Here is a 14,859-nt window from a genome sequence, read left to right as displayed (position 1 = left end):
GGGACTGAATGGTGCAGGTTTAAAAGTCTGGGTCTGAAACTTGAAACCAAACATCATCAAACTCCAGTAGTGTTGGCACCCCCTGTGCTCTACTGAATATATTAACAAGTAGTAGCACAGTAAATTCCAAGATGCAGTGGAGTATTTAAAACAATGAACTCTTTAAGACTGAGATGATGCCTTTTATTTTCCCCCCACAAGGTGAACAGAAAAAGAGATTTTTATATCTTTATCAGCTCTTCAAAAGAGATTCCTGAAAACAGCACCCTTTCCCAGAATAGAAACAAGAAGGGACAGAAAGGACAGAAATTTCAGACCTCTGTAAGGCTGTAATCCTGTCCTGCTTCTTCTCATTTTCTTATTTCATCCCCTGGTTCCCCCGAAGCATCTCCAATAAACCTTCCACACTGGGACTCATTTGATCTGAGATGAGCAATTCTTGCATTTTGCATGTGGCTGAATTTCACTCCAGCACATAAAAAAGCCAAAAAAACCCAGCAATTGAATTCGATAAAAGGAACTTCCCATCTGTGTGTCAAGTATGGGAAGAGTCACAACTTCTGCCCCCAGCTCATATGGCTCTGTCCCGAACAGAGAGCCCAGAGCAGTGCTTTACTTTGCACAAAATGCTGATGCCAACAAATACCATAGTAGTGGAAGCAACTTGAACAAAACCCTGCTGGCTAGCATAGCCTTTCTGAACCCCAGCTGCCTTTTTTTTTTTTAATTGTTTTGAAATTTAATTGTTGAGCCTCACAAAAAAAAAAGTTTAAAAATTGGATTTGGGCAACTATGCCAAGGTTAAATTGGGTCAAGTCCTGAAATCTTGACTTCAGGCCAGACTCTACTGTTCCCACTGATTTATACAGGAATGTTGCATGCACTGGAGAATTTTTTCCTGGTTTCCTCCTCAGGCTCTGCTGGGTGAAGGCTGAGTTTGAATCTCTAGGTTTGACCCAGCAGAATGGCATCAGAGAGTACAGGCCAAGCCTGATTTGTTTCAGATTACAGTGGCTGTGTTATAATTTATGCCAGAGCAAAACTCCTGGGCATACCCTGAATGTAGCTGCATTATTGTACATGTCACAACAAAATTTCTAGTTATACCCTTATAATCTGGATGGGGACTTTCTGCATGTGGGATCTGTGGAACTAGATACCCCAAGTATGGAAACTGGATCATCCCTGCAGAAGGCTTGGTGGACCTGCCAGGGTTTAGTTGCATCTCTCTGCTTGCTCAGAGGCATCTGGATTGAGTGAAGCCTCTCAAACTCCACCAATGGGGTAGGACAGATTCCATGACAGACCTACACGGGCTCTCTGCAGAAAGCTCAGTGCCCTGCTGGTCACTCCCATCCCTGGCTGTCTTTGCTTCCATAACTCCTTGGCATTTTTTGACGCTTTGCTAGCAAAGGAGGAGAAACTGGGATTGGAGATGGCTCCACTGGTACCACGCTGTGTGTCCTTATCACCAGCAGCATCCTCAGCTGGCCCATAAAGGAAAGACCCAGCTCCCTCAAACTGCTCCGCATAGGAGCAGATATGAGATTAATAGCTCTTTTTGCATATTTCTGAGTATGTATTTTCTATACACAGAGTGACTTATTTCTCCTTCTTTTGAATGGCTGCAGCAGGCTGGATCAAAGCTGTATCATCATCCACATACTTTTTTTATGGTTTGGTTGGTTGCTTCTCAATTGCTTCCTTCCTATTAGATCTTTAACTGAAGAATTTCTCCCATGGTTTTCGAGGACAACCCACATGCCCTGGTAGCTGCAAACGTATATAAGGAAAATGCATTATCCAGTCCATTGGTAGCTTATCCTGTTGGGCGTTCCATGTGATGATCACTGGAAGAATTGCAGTGCTGAACTGTATGTTTTCTATGTTTGGCATGTGGTGAGACTAAATAATCCTGTCTGTTACCAAGTCACTCATGCTAGTTGTTTCCAAATGAATCAATAACCCTTTTAAAGCCACAGCTCTGAGACCATCTACTGCTGTGATCATCTACTGCTGGTGTTTGAACTGCCTACAGTCATACCCAGCATCTGTTATTCTATGCAAACCATCCCATTGACTCCAAGAAGAGCTGGGGGTGTTCAGGGCTTTGTGTTTAAGTGGCAAACTGTGGACACACTTCCACTCCTCTGGTGCTGAGAGTCCATTGCAGCTGGCATGCTTTCCAAAATGATTCATCCTGACCTTTGCTTGAGACATACAGTGGCTTCCTAGCAAAGATGAACCAGATATCTGGAAAACACTGTAAAACCATAGTGGAAATTTTATAGAAATAATGAAATGAAATTATTTGCAAGGTTCAAAATATCTGGACACCTGTTTCCTGGAAAAGCAGTGAGGAGGGAGGGGCGGTTCAACCATTGCTCAGCTGTCCCAGTACCCAAGAAAGATTAGCACCTGGGTAAAGGGCAGGTGGCAGGTGCTGAAGACAGCAAGACTGAGGTCAAACTGACAGGGAGATATCAAGATTGTATTGCTTCTCTAAAGGCCTCTGCACAGCATGGAATAATGCAATGATTTGTGTTGGTAGGGACCTTAAGTGTTATCTTGTTCCAATCCCCCTGACATGGGCAGGAACACCTTCCACTAGACCAGGTTGCTCAGAGCCCCATCCAACCTGGCCTGGAACACTGTCAGGGATGGGGCATCCACAGTTTCTCTGAGCAACCTGTTCCAGTGATTCTTGAGCCTCACAGTAAAGGTTTTCTCCATAATAATCCAATCTAAATCTACCCTTCTTCAGTTTAGAATCATTTCCCCCTGTCCTATCACTACACCCCATGACAAAGAGTCCCTCCCCATATTTCCTGTAAGGCCCCCTTCAGGTAGAGGAAGATGCTGCAAGGTCTCTCCAGAGCCCTCTCATTTCCAGGCTGAACAGCCCCAGCTCTCTCAGCCTGGAGAAGTGCTCCAGCCCTCGGGTCATTTTTACATGAGTGGTGCTCCAGCTCTTTGGTCATTTTTCAGGACCATCCTGTGTGGTCCATGTCCTTCTTATGTTGGGGGTCCCAAAGGTGAATATAGTATTTCAGGTGAGGTCTCACAGGAGCAGAGGGGAATGCATGTGGGTCTGATCTACCTTGCTGTGCCTTCTTGCTGTGGAGAGACTGCCAGAAGCTTGGGATGTGTGTGCTGGGAGCCCCCAGCAGCTCCATCAGCTCTAAGATTGCAGGTGCCGAAGGCAGACACTGAGTCACCTCGACAAACCCAGCCTGTAGAGGTTCCATTGAAACTCTGACTATGAGGTGGGAGACCTGGTTAGCATCAAACCCCTTTTCCCATGTCACGGGTGTGGGGATTGTGCCGAGGGAGGCTGTCAGCTGCAATAAGCAATCTCTTCTATCGGCACGCAGCCTGAGCTCCCTGCACCACTCTGCCTGTCACTGGGTGAGGCCTTTTCCTCTCAGGCTCTGACTCATGCCCACATGCGTGAGCAGGATGTGCATCACGGGCCAGTCCCAGGTCAGCAGCTCAGCCCAAGGCTGCCCTGCAGAGCAGCTCTGCCAGCGATCCAGAGCCGTGCCCCGCTCTGGGGACGCGCTGTGTGCGACTGCAGCATCTTCTCTCCAGCACACCTGGACACCCAGGAGGGACCATCTCCTGCCAGTGACTAATACTGGCAGTACTGTCTGTCTGCAGGCAGCAAGGCTTGCCTGAAGAGCCTGCAGGCAGGGGGGTACCTCCTGTACCCCCAGGTACAGGAGGTACCTGGTCCAGGCCCCATCCTGACACAATAAAAGCACTCTCCCTGCAAAGCCACCCCTTCTCCTTGCTGGAGGGAGATTGCTCAGGGCTTTGGCTGCAGTTGGCACACACACATGTAGAGCTTGGGCCACAGCACAGCATGTAAAAGTGCTCCCTCTCTGCCCAAAACAGAGATCCTGATTTTTCCCCATGTGCCCAGAAAGAAAGAAGAACAGGAGATTGAGAAAAATATTACAAAGTCAGGAAATCATTCTGGAGGAGGGGCAGTAGTTCCTCTAACCTTGCACATGGAGAAAGAAAACTATTTGCTGACTTTGCCTTATTTTTTAATTTATTGTTTTGCCAGCTGCTCAGATGAAAGGACAAAACTGCCTGCTGTAATGAGGCAGCCAGTCAAGCATGTCTTTGTAGAACAAAGCATCTGGCTGGGACACTAGTAACAAGTAGGGAATAGTCCGAAGAGTTCATGGGACACATCCTTTCAAATCCCTCTTTGTAACAGAAAAATCGGACATTTGCTTGTTCTTCCTCACATGAAAATCCAAAATCTCCTGGAGACCATTGCCTTCAGCAGAGAGAGCCCGTACATATCAAGGATCACAAGACCCATGATAAAAAAATCCCATGAGTTCACTGATTAAGCCTTTCTGTCCACTGGGTTCACATCCTTACCACTCTGGGCGCTGTGGCTGGCTCAGAGGGCTACTGACCTGCACAGAGCACAGGGTCACCTCCAACCCCCATGGGGAGTGAGGGCAGCAAAAAGATCCACCAGAACTGCACCAGCTGCTCCTCTTCAGTCATTCCTGTTATATTGCTGTTGTTTGAAGCATATTCCCCTTCCAAGCAAGGTAATTTATTGAAGCAGTGCCAAGCTCTGCTGAGGAATTCATTGCTGCAGGATTTTGAGACCTCAAGGTACAGATAAAGTCAAAGCAAGGGCAGAGCAAGGTTTCCAGTCATAGGTCCTTGGAGGATGCTTAAATACCAAGGTGGGTATCAGTGGGCCACAGTGTCATAGAATCATGCAATGCATTGGGTTGGAAGGGACCTTAAAGACAATCTAGCTCCAAAACCCCCACTGTGGGCAGGGACACCTCCCACTAGACTGTGTGCCTCAAAGCCTAATCCAACCTGGCCTTGAACACTTCCAGGCTTGGGGTATCCTCGGCTTCTCTGGGCAACCTGTTCCACTGTCTCACTGCACTCAAAGAATTTCTTCCCAACCTAAATCAATCTTCTTTCAGTTTAACAGTTTAATTTGTTCTATCACTACAGCCTCTGATAACAGGTCCTTCTCCATCTTTTCCTTTAGGTACTGTGTCCTTGTGCTGCAGGGAAACACCACAGGAAGTGCCTGATGGAGCTCCCCACCATTCTTGTCAGCCAAAAATTTCATACATGCACCAGGTGGGTTTTATACTTGCATCTGATGTTTTCCCCCTTAGCAACAGAGGCTGCTGGCTGAACTTTGTGAGCCTAACTCTGCTGCCATTAGTCACTGGGGGGAACACTTGCTCACACCAGGTATCCCACTGCCCACCTGCAAAGTCATTCTCATTGGGTGTGCAAGTCTTGCATAGCCTTTTGCCCCAAGTTATGCGGGTATTTTGTCTCCAATTGTTAGTACAGCAAAGGAAACTCGTGGTATTTTAGCCTCAGAGTGACTATAAATCTGACAAGTTGAGACTTGACAGGGATGTTATCACAGGGCCCAACAAAGGCTTTACACTCAATTACATTTATGGTTTCTGCCATTCATCTAAATGGTTATGGTTTTTTCACTAGCAGGAAGTTAAGAAAAAAATTTTAAAAATCATGAAAAGGAAAACAAATTTCTGTAATGAACATTTGCTGGTGCAAGGCTCTGTGTGAGACAGGAAAGAAACTGAGCAACTACCTTGGGTGGTGGGGAAGAGTCATTTTCTGTGGTGACCAGAGCTATATTTGATTTCTTAGGCAATGTCAGCTTTTGCATGCTACATTCTTTGGCTAACTGCCAGCACGATGTGTAATACTTTAGCCACACTGTTGTTACTTAATCCTTTCCTAATCTGCAATTTGCGCAAGAGGAGTAAAATCTAAGCAAAGCCACTGAGAACATCTCCACTAATAATTTATCAAACTCAACTTTTGTTGTTGGCAGGAGACGGTAGTTGATGGAGGTGAATGTTTTCCCACAACAGCACCGTATCATAAACACAGGGCAGCTGATTCATGCCACACTTATTTTCTGTCATCCACCCTTCGTGTCACCCTGATATTTCTTCGAATGATAAGCTTGTGTGTGTGCTCACAACACACCGCCGAGGCCCCAGTTTCATCTCTTTCTGCAAATTACACATTAATTAACCATTAATAACAGTGGGAGTTGCATGCAGAAATCCACACCTGCTGTGATGAGACCGTGCCCTTGGTGAGCAAGTGCCTTATTAATCACCTCCACCTCGGTGCTGGAGCTGCCTCCACAGCCCTGCGAGACAAACGGAGAGGGAAGCTCCAGCCTTAATCCTGCCTTAGAGAAAAGCGTTACCTCTTGCTCTATGAATTTTATTTATTTTGGTCCTCTGGGCAGTGCTTGCTGTTGTTAGAAACATGATTGCTTCATACAGTTATGTTAATGTTTGCATTTGACAGAATGTAATTGATACTTTGGCTGCTCCAGTTTCAAAGCCAAATTAGGAAATGAAGTGCTGCACATTAGCTTGTTTAGCTGGTTAAATACTGTAAATAAATACATGCAGGGCAATGAAAACTAATGAGTTTTTAAGGCACTTTCTAAATAGCTAGCTTCACAAAAAGAAGAAAAAGATGCTGCTGTGAACTCATATCCTGAAGGATTTCTCATTTTGGTGCAACAAAAGTTGATCCCATCTGAAATCTGAACTCTGGATTTCACTTGGAGAAAAGGATTTTGCAAGTTATGGAGGAATCACGGCAAGAACTGTTGCAAATTTCATGGTACTTTTATCAACAATACTTCTGAGACATTGCATTTAACGAAGCCATTTTTTTGCAAGGGATTAATTCAGACTGTGGTCATATGTCAAGTTATTCTCAATGCTTAGTAGAAAAACATCTTTGTAAGAAGTATTTGCATAGGATAGCTCTTTGTGCTGCTAAATCTGTGCACTGCCATAATGCTGAATGTTGGGCTTTTTTCACTGACAGAATGCAAGAGCACAAAAAAAAAGTAGGGGAAAAATTTCCTTTTCTATAGAGATAATCTGTTGAGAATTGCTTGACAAGAGTGCACTCAGCACTGCTGGAATAAAAAGTGTTTCTCAGGTTATCTGTCAGGCCTGCCCTCAGTGCACTAAAGCAGAGCCAGAGGAGAGTATTGCACTGGCTTTGTGATCCAGCCAAGGGCAACGAATTTTCCTCTTGTACATCTGTAAAATAACCCTGTTCTTCCACCCCTTTCCTTTCATAAATGCTACATTGATGCAGAAGTGCCTTTGCCTGACTTGAAGGTGTTCTACTAAAAACAGGGCACTGTTTAGCATAGGTAGAGCTGAACCTTGACCAGTACTTTTTGACTGCAAGTAACCTCAGCAGTATCACCTCCTTGGCAGAGATGTTGACCTTAAACCTGAGCTTGCTGAGCTGGCTGTTTCACCTGGCACTTTCAGAGGAAGCTGGTTTACAAATTCGGCTGTGCTACTTCAAAAGGAAATTATTGAACTAGTGCCTAAAATGCATCTGAAGTATTGAGACTTGATAAGAATACAAACTTAGGATGTAAGATCCATCCTGACTGGGAGGTGGTTTGATGCCAGCTTAGGATGGAGACCAGGATGTTGTGAAAAACCTCAACTTTTCCTGTGTTTTTAGCAATAACAGAGGACTGAAGTCTCACAGCACTTTTCAGAGAGGGCAATTTCAAGGTGAAAATGGTGACCAGGTCTGCAGAATACATAAGAGATTCATGTGGTTCTCAGCCAAAAGGACCATTTAAAAATAGACAAACTATGACTCTCTCAAAAAGAAATGTGTGCATTGCATAAATCAAAGTTCTCACACCCACCATCAAAGTTTAATCACTTAATATGCTGGTTCTTTCAACACATTCTGAAACTTTGTATACAATAATACAAACGATGGGGTAACGAAGCAATAGCAATTTATTCTGCTGTACAAACGGATGTTGCATTATAATCCCTAAAGCAATACAGAGGCTGTTTGCAGATGTTACTACAATTTGGCATTTATTTTAATTGCTCTGCAGCACAGCTCATGTGAAACAAAGTCATGGGATGACCTACACGTTCACCTGCTAAGGGTGACTTAACTGCAAGGGGAAGAAAAAAGTGTTTTGAATGTTTTCTAGGTTTCACTAAAATACAAACCTCCAGCAGTTGTTTTGAAAGGATGCATCAGGGCTTCTGTCCAAGCCTGAAAGCATGGTAGGGCTGGGGGTAATTTAATCAGCCAGGCTATGCAGCACACATATTTTGACAAGTCTTGCAAGAATGACATCAGTAAAGTAACTTGAGATATTTTGGTGTCTGACATTCACTCAGCAAGTGCTAAGAAAATATGCTTACTGCATAGATCACTGGCTTCTCGGAGTGGGAGTCAAGGTAACTCATGAACGTCAGTGCACTTTGCTTTATCACTGACCAGGTCCCTATTTCCTCCTTTTCACTTTCCATACCCCTTCTAAAAGCAAAACTGTTTTTAAAGTTGCTCCTGCTCAAGGAGCTGCCTAGAAGCAGTTGCTCTGCTGAACAGATTTCAAGTAAAAGGACAAAGTTAAACATGAGGCAAAGTATAAATAAAAATCAAGAATCTCTTCCTCCTCCTTTCCACTTGTGAGCGATGATCTCACCGCTCCGGGTGGATTGCAAGGGTGGCTTGATCTCTTTCAGGAAAGCACATTCTCTAACCTTGATACTGCAGCTATTTATACTTCTCTCTTCTCACCACAAAGAAAAGCAGCTCTAATAATCTTTCCCTTTATTTTAATGAGAGCACCGTGCTGCCTCCCAGCAGCTGGGTCAAGCCTCTGCCCAAGAGCTCCAGCTCCCTGTAACACCGATGCTCTTGGGTGCTGCCTCTCCTTCTGGCTGCTCACTTTTAGACATCTGAGATCGGATTTTCCACTGGCTGGAGCATCACACTACCAGGCACACAGGTGCAGGATGACAGCCCTGCTGTGCCACAGCATCTTCTGCTCACAGGGCACAGAGGGAAACAAATGCATGGGCTGAAAGGCAAGAGTTTCAAACTCTCCCCCTTGCTTATCAGAGGAGTGGGCTACCCAATTTCACATAACCCTGGGGATGTTCCCAGCCCTTTCCACCTCACAAGAGGCAGGATCCCTGTCCCCACTCTCCCTAGGGATTCAACCCCAGGCTGAGTTGGGGGAGTTCAGGCTAAGGAATGATGGAATGCATATACAGACCATAGAGGAGCTGATAAGTCTCTGAGGACAAACCCTATTTTCTCAGATTAAACCAGACACATTGAGCTGCATTCCTCTCCAGACACCACAAGAAATGGGGACAAACATTATGAAACCAAGTTTATTAAAATTTTCTACAAGTCAGACTTTATCATCCAGGTTTCCACAGACATATACATATGTACAAACTGGACATAGTGTTTTTAGCTTTTCTGGCAGAATTTTCTACCAATATATACAAATGTACTGTTTTTTCATAGAAGGGTTAAACTGTATCACAGATACAAATGTCAAGCAATCATGAGAGGTTTAGTGCAATGGAGAGCTGGAGCGCTCTGCTCTTAATGCTCATGATTCTGTCAAGTTAGTATTGCCAATAATAATTCACATTAAACTGCTCTTCGACACCTCTTATTAGGACAAAGCACAACAAAACAAGAAAACCCCAAACAGTAAGGTATGTACAAAGTACACAGTCCATGAGGTATACATGGTATTCTTGCAGCGTGGTGGGACTGCAGATTGCCAGGGTTAACCCTTAAAATTACTTCACTCAAACTGGATGATGTTGGGAACGTGCATCACCCACCTCACGGCCATTTCAGAAGCCACAGTCTTGCCTAAGGCGAATGGACATCTCTGCATAAACCACTGGCCACATGTGAAACGAAGCAGTAATTTTAAGCAGGACTAAGCTTTACTTACCCCCAACCCAGGAAGCTAATGATTCAGATATATTCATTATCCACACATATTGGAAAGACTATGAATAATCATGCAAAATAAAAAAAAAAAAATTAAAAAAAGGGGGGGAGGCTGGAGGCAAACAGCATACCTGAACGATCAGCTACGGGTGTACGGAGATTTTACTCTTAAGACTAACTTTGTTGGGGGCAGCGGTGGAAAGAGGAGGTGATGTGGTATTTTTAAGAGTTAAACCGGTTAAAAACATGGCCATGTTTATGGGTACTGTACAAGAACACCCCTTATCCTTTCCCAGGGGAAGGCACCCCAGCCATAGTGTTACGGTTTGGTAAACAGATACGTTTTGGCACTCGGAGCTAAGGAGACCTGCTACTTGACAAGCTCGCTGAGGGCATGAAGTTATACAGGCTACACCATGGTAACACGAGGCTTCAGTCTATTTAAAATGCTTTCCTGGTCAGCAAATGGAATCAAAGGGGACCTGGCTGGGAGATCCACTGGTTTCTGCTTCAGAAAGAGCCACAGCAGTGATTTGTCTTACGGGTGGATCCAGGAGCTTCACGCCTCTGAAAGCAGGATCAGCTGGAGGAGCAGCAGTGAGCAGAGCTGGCCATGGTGGGTGAAGACCTCCTTCCCTCATTAATGTGTGCTTACAGTCAGAGAGCTGCTTTGTGAGCTGGCTGCTGGGGCACGCCGAGTTGATTTTTCTTTTAACCATTTCTGTCAGATTTGTTCAGGTAGAGGTGCGCCATGTGCCCCTCTGCCCCTACACATTGTGGCCAGGATTCCACACCTCTGCAGCTGCTGCAGGAAAGCAGAAGGAGCTGCCCTTCCATCCCACACCTTGTCAGACATAGGACTCTGCAGCCAAGATGTGACCAGTTCCACTGGAGGAAGATGCAGGAGGCACAAGAGCCAGACAGTTCTCACAAAGCTGCGCAGGTCCTCCGGGGCTGGTGGGACTGACCAGAAGAGCAAGAGGATGGAACTCTGAATACACTTAGGGAGTGGAGATCTCCAGGTTGGCATTCATTTAGACAAGGTCACTTTTCTGACCATACTGGCACTTTAAGCTGCTGTTGAGTTTGCAGACATGGAAAAATGAGACCCGACGAAGTTGCCGGAGGTAAGAACCGGCAAGGTTTTTGAGATTTCGGGGTTAGCAGAAGAAGGAACTAATATCATCGCTGTCTCCATGGTATTCTGGGACAATCTGATCCGAAGTTCCTGTCTCCTGGTCTGTATATCCAGGCTCCAAGACTGCCTCGAACCAAGGGTGAAGCAAGATCTCTGGAGCAGTGAGTCTTTCAGAAGGCTCCCGCCGCAGGAGGCTGCGGATGAGGCAGCGGGCTTTGGGGGAGACGTGGTCAGGAATACAGAACTGTCCACGCCGGATTTTGGAAAACAGAGTGCTAGGGTCCGAGTCATGGAAGGGATAGCGTCCCACCAGGAGGGTATACAGCATCACTCCCAAACTCCACACATCAGCTGATTTTCCAGAGTAAGTCCCTGTCGTGTTTAGGATTTCAGGACTGACGTATGCCGGGCAGCCGTGCTTGTCTGAGAGCGCATCGTCTTCGCCTTTGATGATGTGTGTGTCTTCCAGGCTCTCCAGACGCAGCTGAGTTCTAGAGAGGGCAGGAGAGGAAGCCACAGGTGAGAAATAGCAACACGCAGTCATGAGCTAGCACAGCAAGCCCCTGCCATGGCCCCATTCTCTCTCACATTGGCACTGAGAAAGGAAACACATCTTGCAGCCGAGAAGTTGCCCAGACTCCTGGGAACGTGTAATGGGAGTGCTGCTGTGCGCATCGGGCCAGCGTTCAGTGACCCTCATGTTTTTTTGTTAACCAGGGATTTTAACAACACAGAGGACTCCTGGGGAACACCAAGTCGCCGTCTACCCACGCAGGTTGCAGTGCTACTGCAGGGGGTTAATTGGTGACATGGCACCTCACAGCCACTACGTGCCCTTCAGGCTTTTAACAAACAGCATCCAGCTGCATGATTCCGAAAACCACAAAGCCCAGCTCTGCTCTGCGTTGGTGAGGATCATTGCCTTTCCTGAGCTTTTTATTTGGCTTTTTTCATTTTAGTTTTTAATTTATTCTTTTTGCCTTCTGGAGCATGGGGATGGGTTCACCCCAACCTCCTATTTTGGAGGGTAAGGGGAGCTCCCGTCAGCAGGGAAGCCAACAGGCAGCCCTGGAAGGGCTTTGCACTGCCTGGCAGCCTGCTGGGGTGTAGATATGTTGGCTTCAGCCTGTCCTCAGCCTGACCTCGGCAAATACCCATTGGTTCTGCAAACGGAAAATATGACTCAACGAGAACCGTGGGCCCGGGATTGGCTGCGGGAGCCCTGAAACTGCACCTGTGCGAGAGCCCGCGTCGCCTGCCATTGCTTAACCCTCTTCTTGCCAAATGTGATGCACATGACATGGCCTGTGCAATACGTTATTTCCAAATGAGCGAGACTGTGTGCAACGTAACATTTCAACAAATGTTTCATCTTATGGGAGGGAAAAGCAGCAATAGTTTCCTTCAAAGGAATAGTTTTCTTTCCGTGTCAACATATGGCTGTTTCTGTTTCAGAGGGGCAGTGCTGGTTAATTTTCTTATCACATTCATAAAAGATATCCTGAAGAATCATTAGCCCAGTTTAACAAAACAAACAAAACCCCTTTTCTTTTGCATCAATAATATCACATTATATTTTTATGCCATAAAGCACAATTCCATTACAGCTTTTACTTAGTTTTTTAACATTCCTTGGGATAAGCAGCTAGTCAAGAGTCAATTTTGCTGTATTTCTGACTGCCACGTGGGGTGAAACACTGCAAGAGTAGCAAACACTCCAGGGGAATACTGAATTGTTTCCCTAATCTAAATTTAACAACTAGATTCTATGATCTCCTCTCCGAACCTAGGCTTTAGGCTAAGCTTTACTAAAGTGATTTTCTTTGATGCAGGATTCCCAAAGCATTATTTAACTATGTCCTACCTTCCCTCCTCTGTGTGCCCACAATCCACGGGCATGGGAAGCACGGCAGTGGAGGAGGGATAAAAGCCTCGAAGGGCACAGCAGCATCACTCTCATCAGCAGAGTGGTACAGCAAGGAGACCCTTCCCAAGTGCTGGGGCTCCACCGTGGGTCACAAGGCAACTCTCCCGAGGAGGGTCCAGAACTCCAGCTCCTCAGACCTCCTGCTCCCGGCCCCCAGCCGGGCTGCTTCCTCCTCCCGGCACAACAGCTCAGCCTCCCCCCTCTCCCTCTCCGCCTTTTATTCATCTGACACTTGAATGAGTGGCACACATGACATCTTCTGGCGCTAACGAGCATCCGAACTATCATCCCTTTGTCTGCCAGCGGGTTTCACTGAACTGCTGAATGAGAGGAAGCTCCCGGAGAGCTTCCTCCCTTTCATCAGTCAAGATCTAAGTAAGAGGGAGTGCGCACCGGCGAGATCCGTGACCGACTGCACACACGTGATGAAGACCTACTCGGATTGCTCGCAGGTGATGCCCGGCTGACGGGGCTGTTTCCACTCCCTGGGACGCTTTTTGTGTCTCTGGAAGTGGCATTCCTCCCTCCCCACTCACCCCAGGGCTGGCTGCTGACAGCCACTTACTTACCTTTCTTCATTAGAGAAGACAAATTTCCTGAGCTTGAGGTCACCAAGTACGATGGCTGACTGGTGGCAGTGAGCTACAGCAGAGACAATCTGCTTGAACAGCCGGGCAGCCTCCTCTTCCCTCAACCTCTTGCAGCTCCTCACGTAGGAGTGCATGTCCCCAAAGTCCTTTTCAAAGAACACGTAGGCCTTGGTGTCCCCGAGAATGACTTCGACAACCCCGGTGATGTTTCTGTGTGACGGCAGCTGAATGTAAGGTCGGATCTTGTCCTGGTAGTGTTTGAGGGGGAACACCTATATAGAGGAAATTAAACCCAAATTCATTCTCAAGGGCGTTAAAAGCAGCAGCTCGCGTAGCAACTCTCCCCAAACAATGACGAGTGAGCTGGAGGGGAGCCAGGGCTCGGCAGGACCGGCAGAAGCGGCTACCAGACCCTTCCTGTTCGTTTTATATTGAAAGGCTAGGGCGAAACTAAAACAAAGCACTATTCCCGCCGCCTTTGCGGGGAAGGCGCTCCGAGGTAAGCCGGAGTCCCAGCTCACTCGCAGGGTGCACAAACGCCGCCGGGGGCTGGCCGGGCGTTCCTAGCCGGGGAGCAGCGGGAGGGAGGATGGATGGATGGATGGATGTTCGGCAGGGCTGTCCCCGCAGGACCCGCTCCCCACCCGCGCAGCTCCTGCTCACCTTGCAGCGCAGCTCCCGGCCCGAGCTGACGCTCAGCGCCCTGGACACCTGCTCCCGCTCGGCCAGCGGCAGCAGCAGGTAGGAGGCGATCAGGCTGGGACCCGCCGCGCCGCCGCCGCCGGCGGGAGACGCGGGAGCACACGGTGACCCGGGAGCGCTCAAGCAGTCCGGGGGGCCGCATTCGGCGAGCCGAGGGCACTTGGCGGCCGGCGCTTCCTCGGCGGGGCCGTCGTGCAGGGGCTGGAGGCGCTTGGCCGGGGCGCTGCGGCAGCGGGCGGCCGGCAGCAGGGACGCGGGGCGGCTCATGGGGGGAGCGGAGCGGGCGCGGAGCTACAGGCGGGCTCTGCGCGCTGGGCGCATCCCTTCGCTCTCCCCGCCGAAACCTCGGGCCGTGTCCACCATCTGCTGCCGAGTCCGCGCTAAAGTAGTTGGAGGCTTTAAAAAAAAAAAAAAAAAAGAAAGAAGGGAAAAAAAGGTGATTCTCCTCCTCCTCCCGGCCCTGACGCACGGGGAAATGGGAGGAGGGAGGCTGGGACACGCCTGCTCCGCTCCGCCCGTCGCGCAGCCAGAGCCGGGCGGGGTGGTGGGGGAGCCGCCGCGGGACTTGCCGGGTCAGGGTGGGGCGGCGGGGACCCCCCCTTCGACCTTAAATGATTATGTCGAGAAAACGAGGCCACCGTCCTTTCCAGGGTCCTCTCGTCCAT

General features: G+C 47.8%; 1 protein-coding gene across 1 annotated transcript; it reads right to left on the bottom strand.

The window, feature by feature from the left end:
- Positions 1 to 10,997: 10,997 nt before the first annotated feature.
- On the bottom strand, positions 10,998 to 14,859 carry TRIB1 (tribbles pseudokinase 1). The gene is made up of 4 exons (XM_062514956.1): positions 14,764 to 14,859; positions 14,156 to 14,485; positions 13,472 to 13,764; positions 10,998 to 11,466 (listed from the first exon to the last, which is right to left on the bottom strand). The coding sequence occupies exons 1-4, from the start codon at positions 14,857 to 14,859 to the stop codon at positions 10,998 to 11,000; spliced, it is 1,188 nt and encodes a 395-aa protein (XP_062370940.1).

The sequence above is a fragment of the Cinclus cinclus genome, chromosome 1, assembly GCF_963662255.1.
Source record: "Cinclus cinclus chromosome 1, bCinCin1.1, whole genome shotgun sequence".
NCBI lineage: Eukaryota > Metazoa > Chordata > Aves > Passeriformes > Cinclidae > Cinclus > Cinclus cinclus.
The sequence above is the reverse complement of the archived record's forward strand: the minus strand, read 5'-3'. Positions and strand labels throughout refer to the sequence as shown.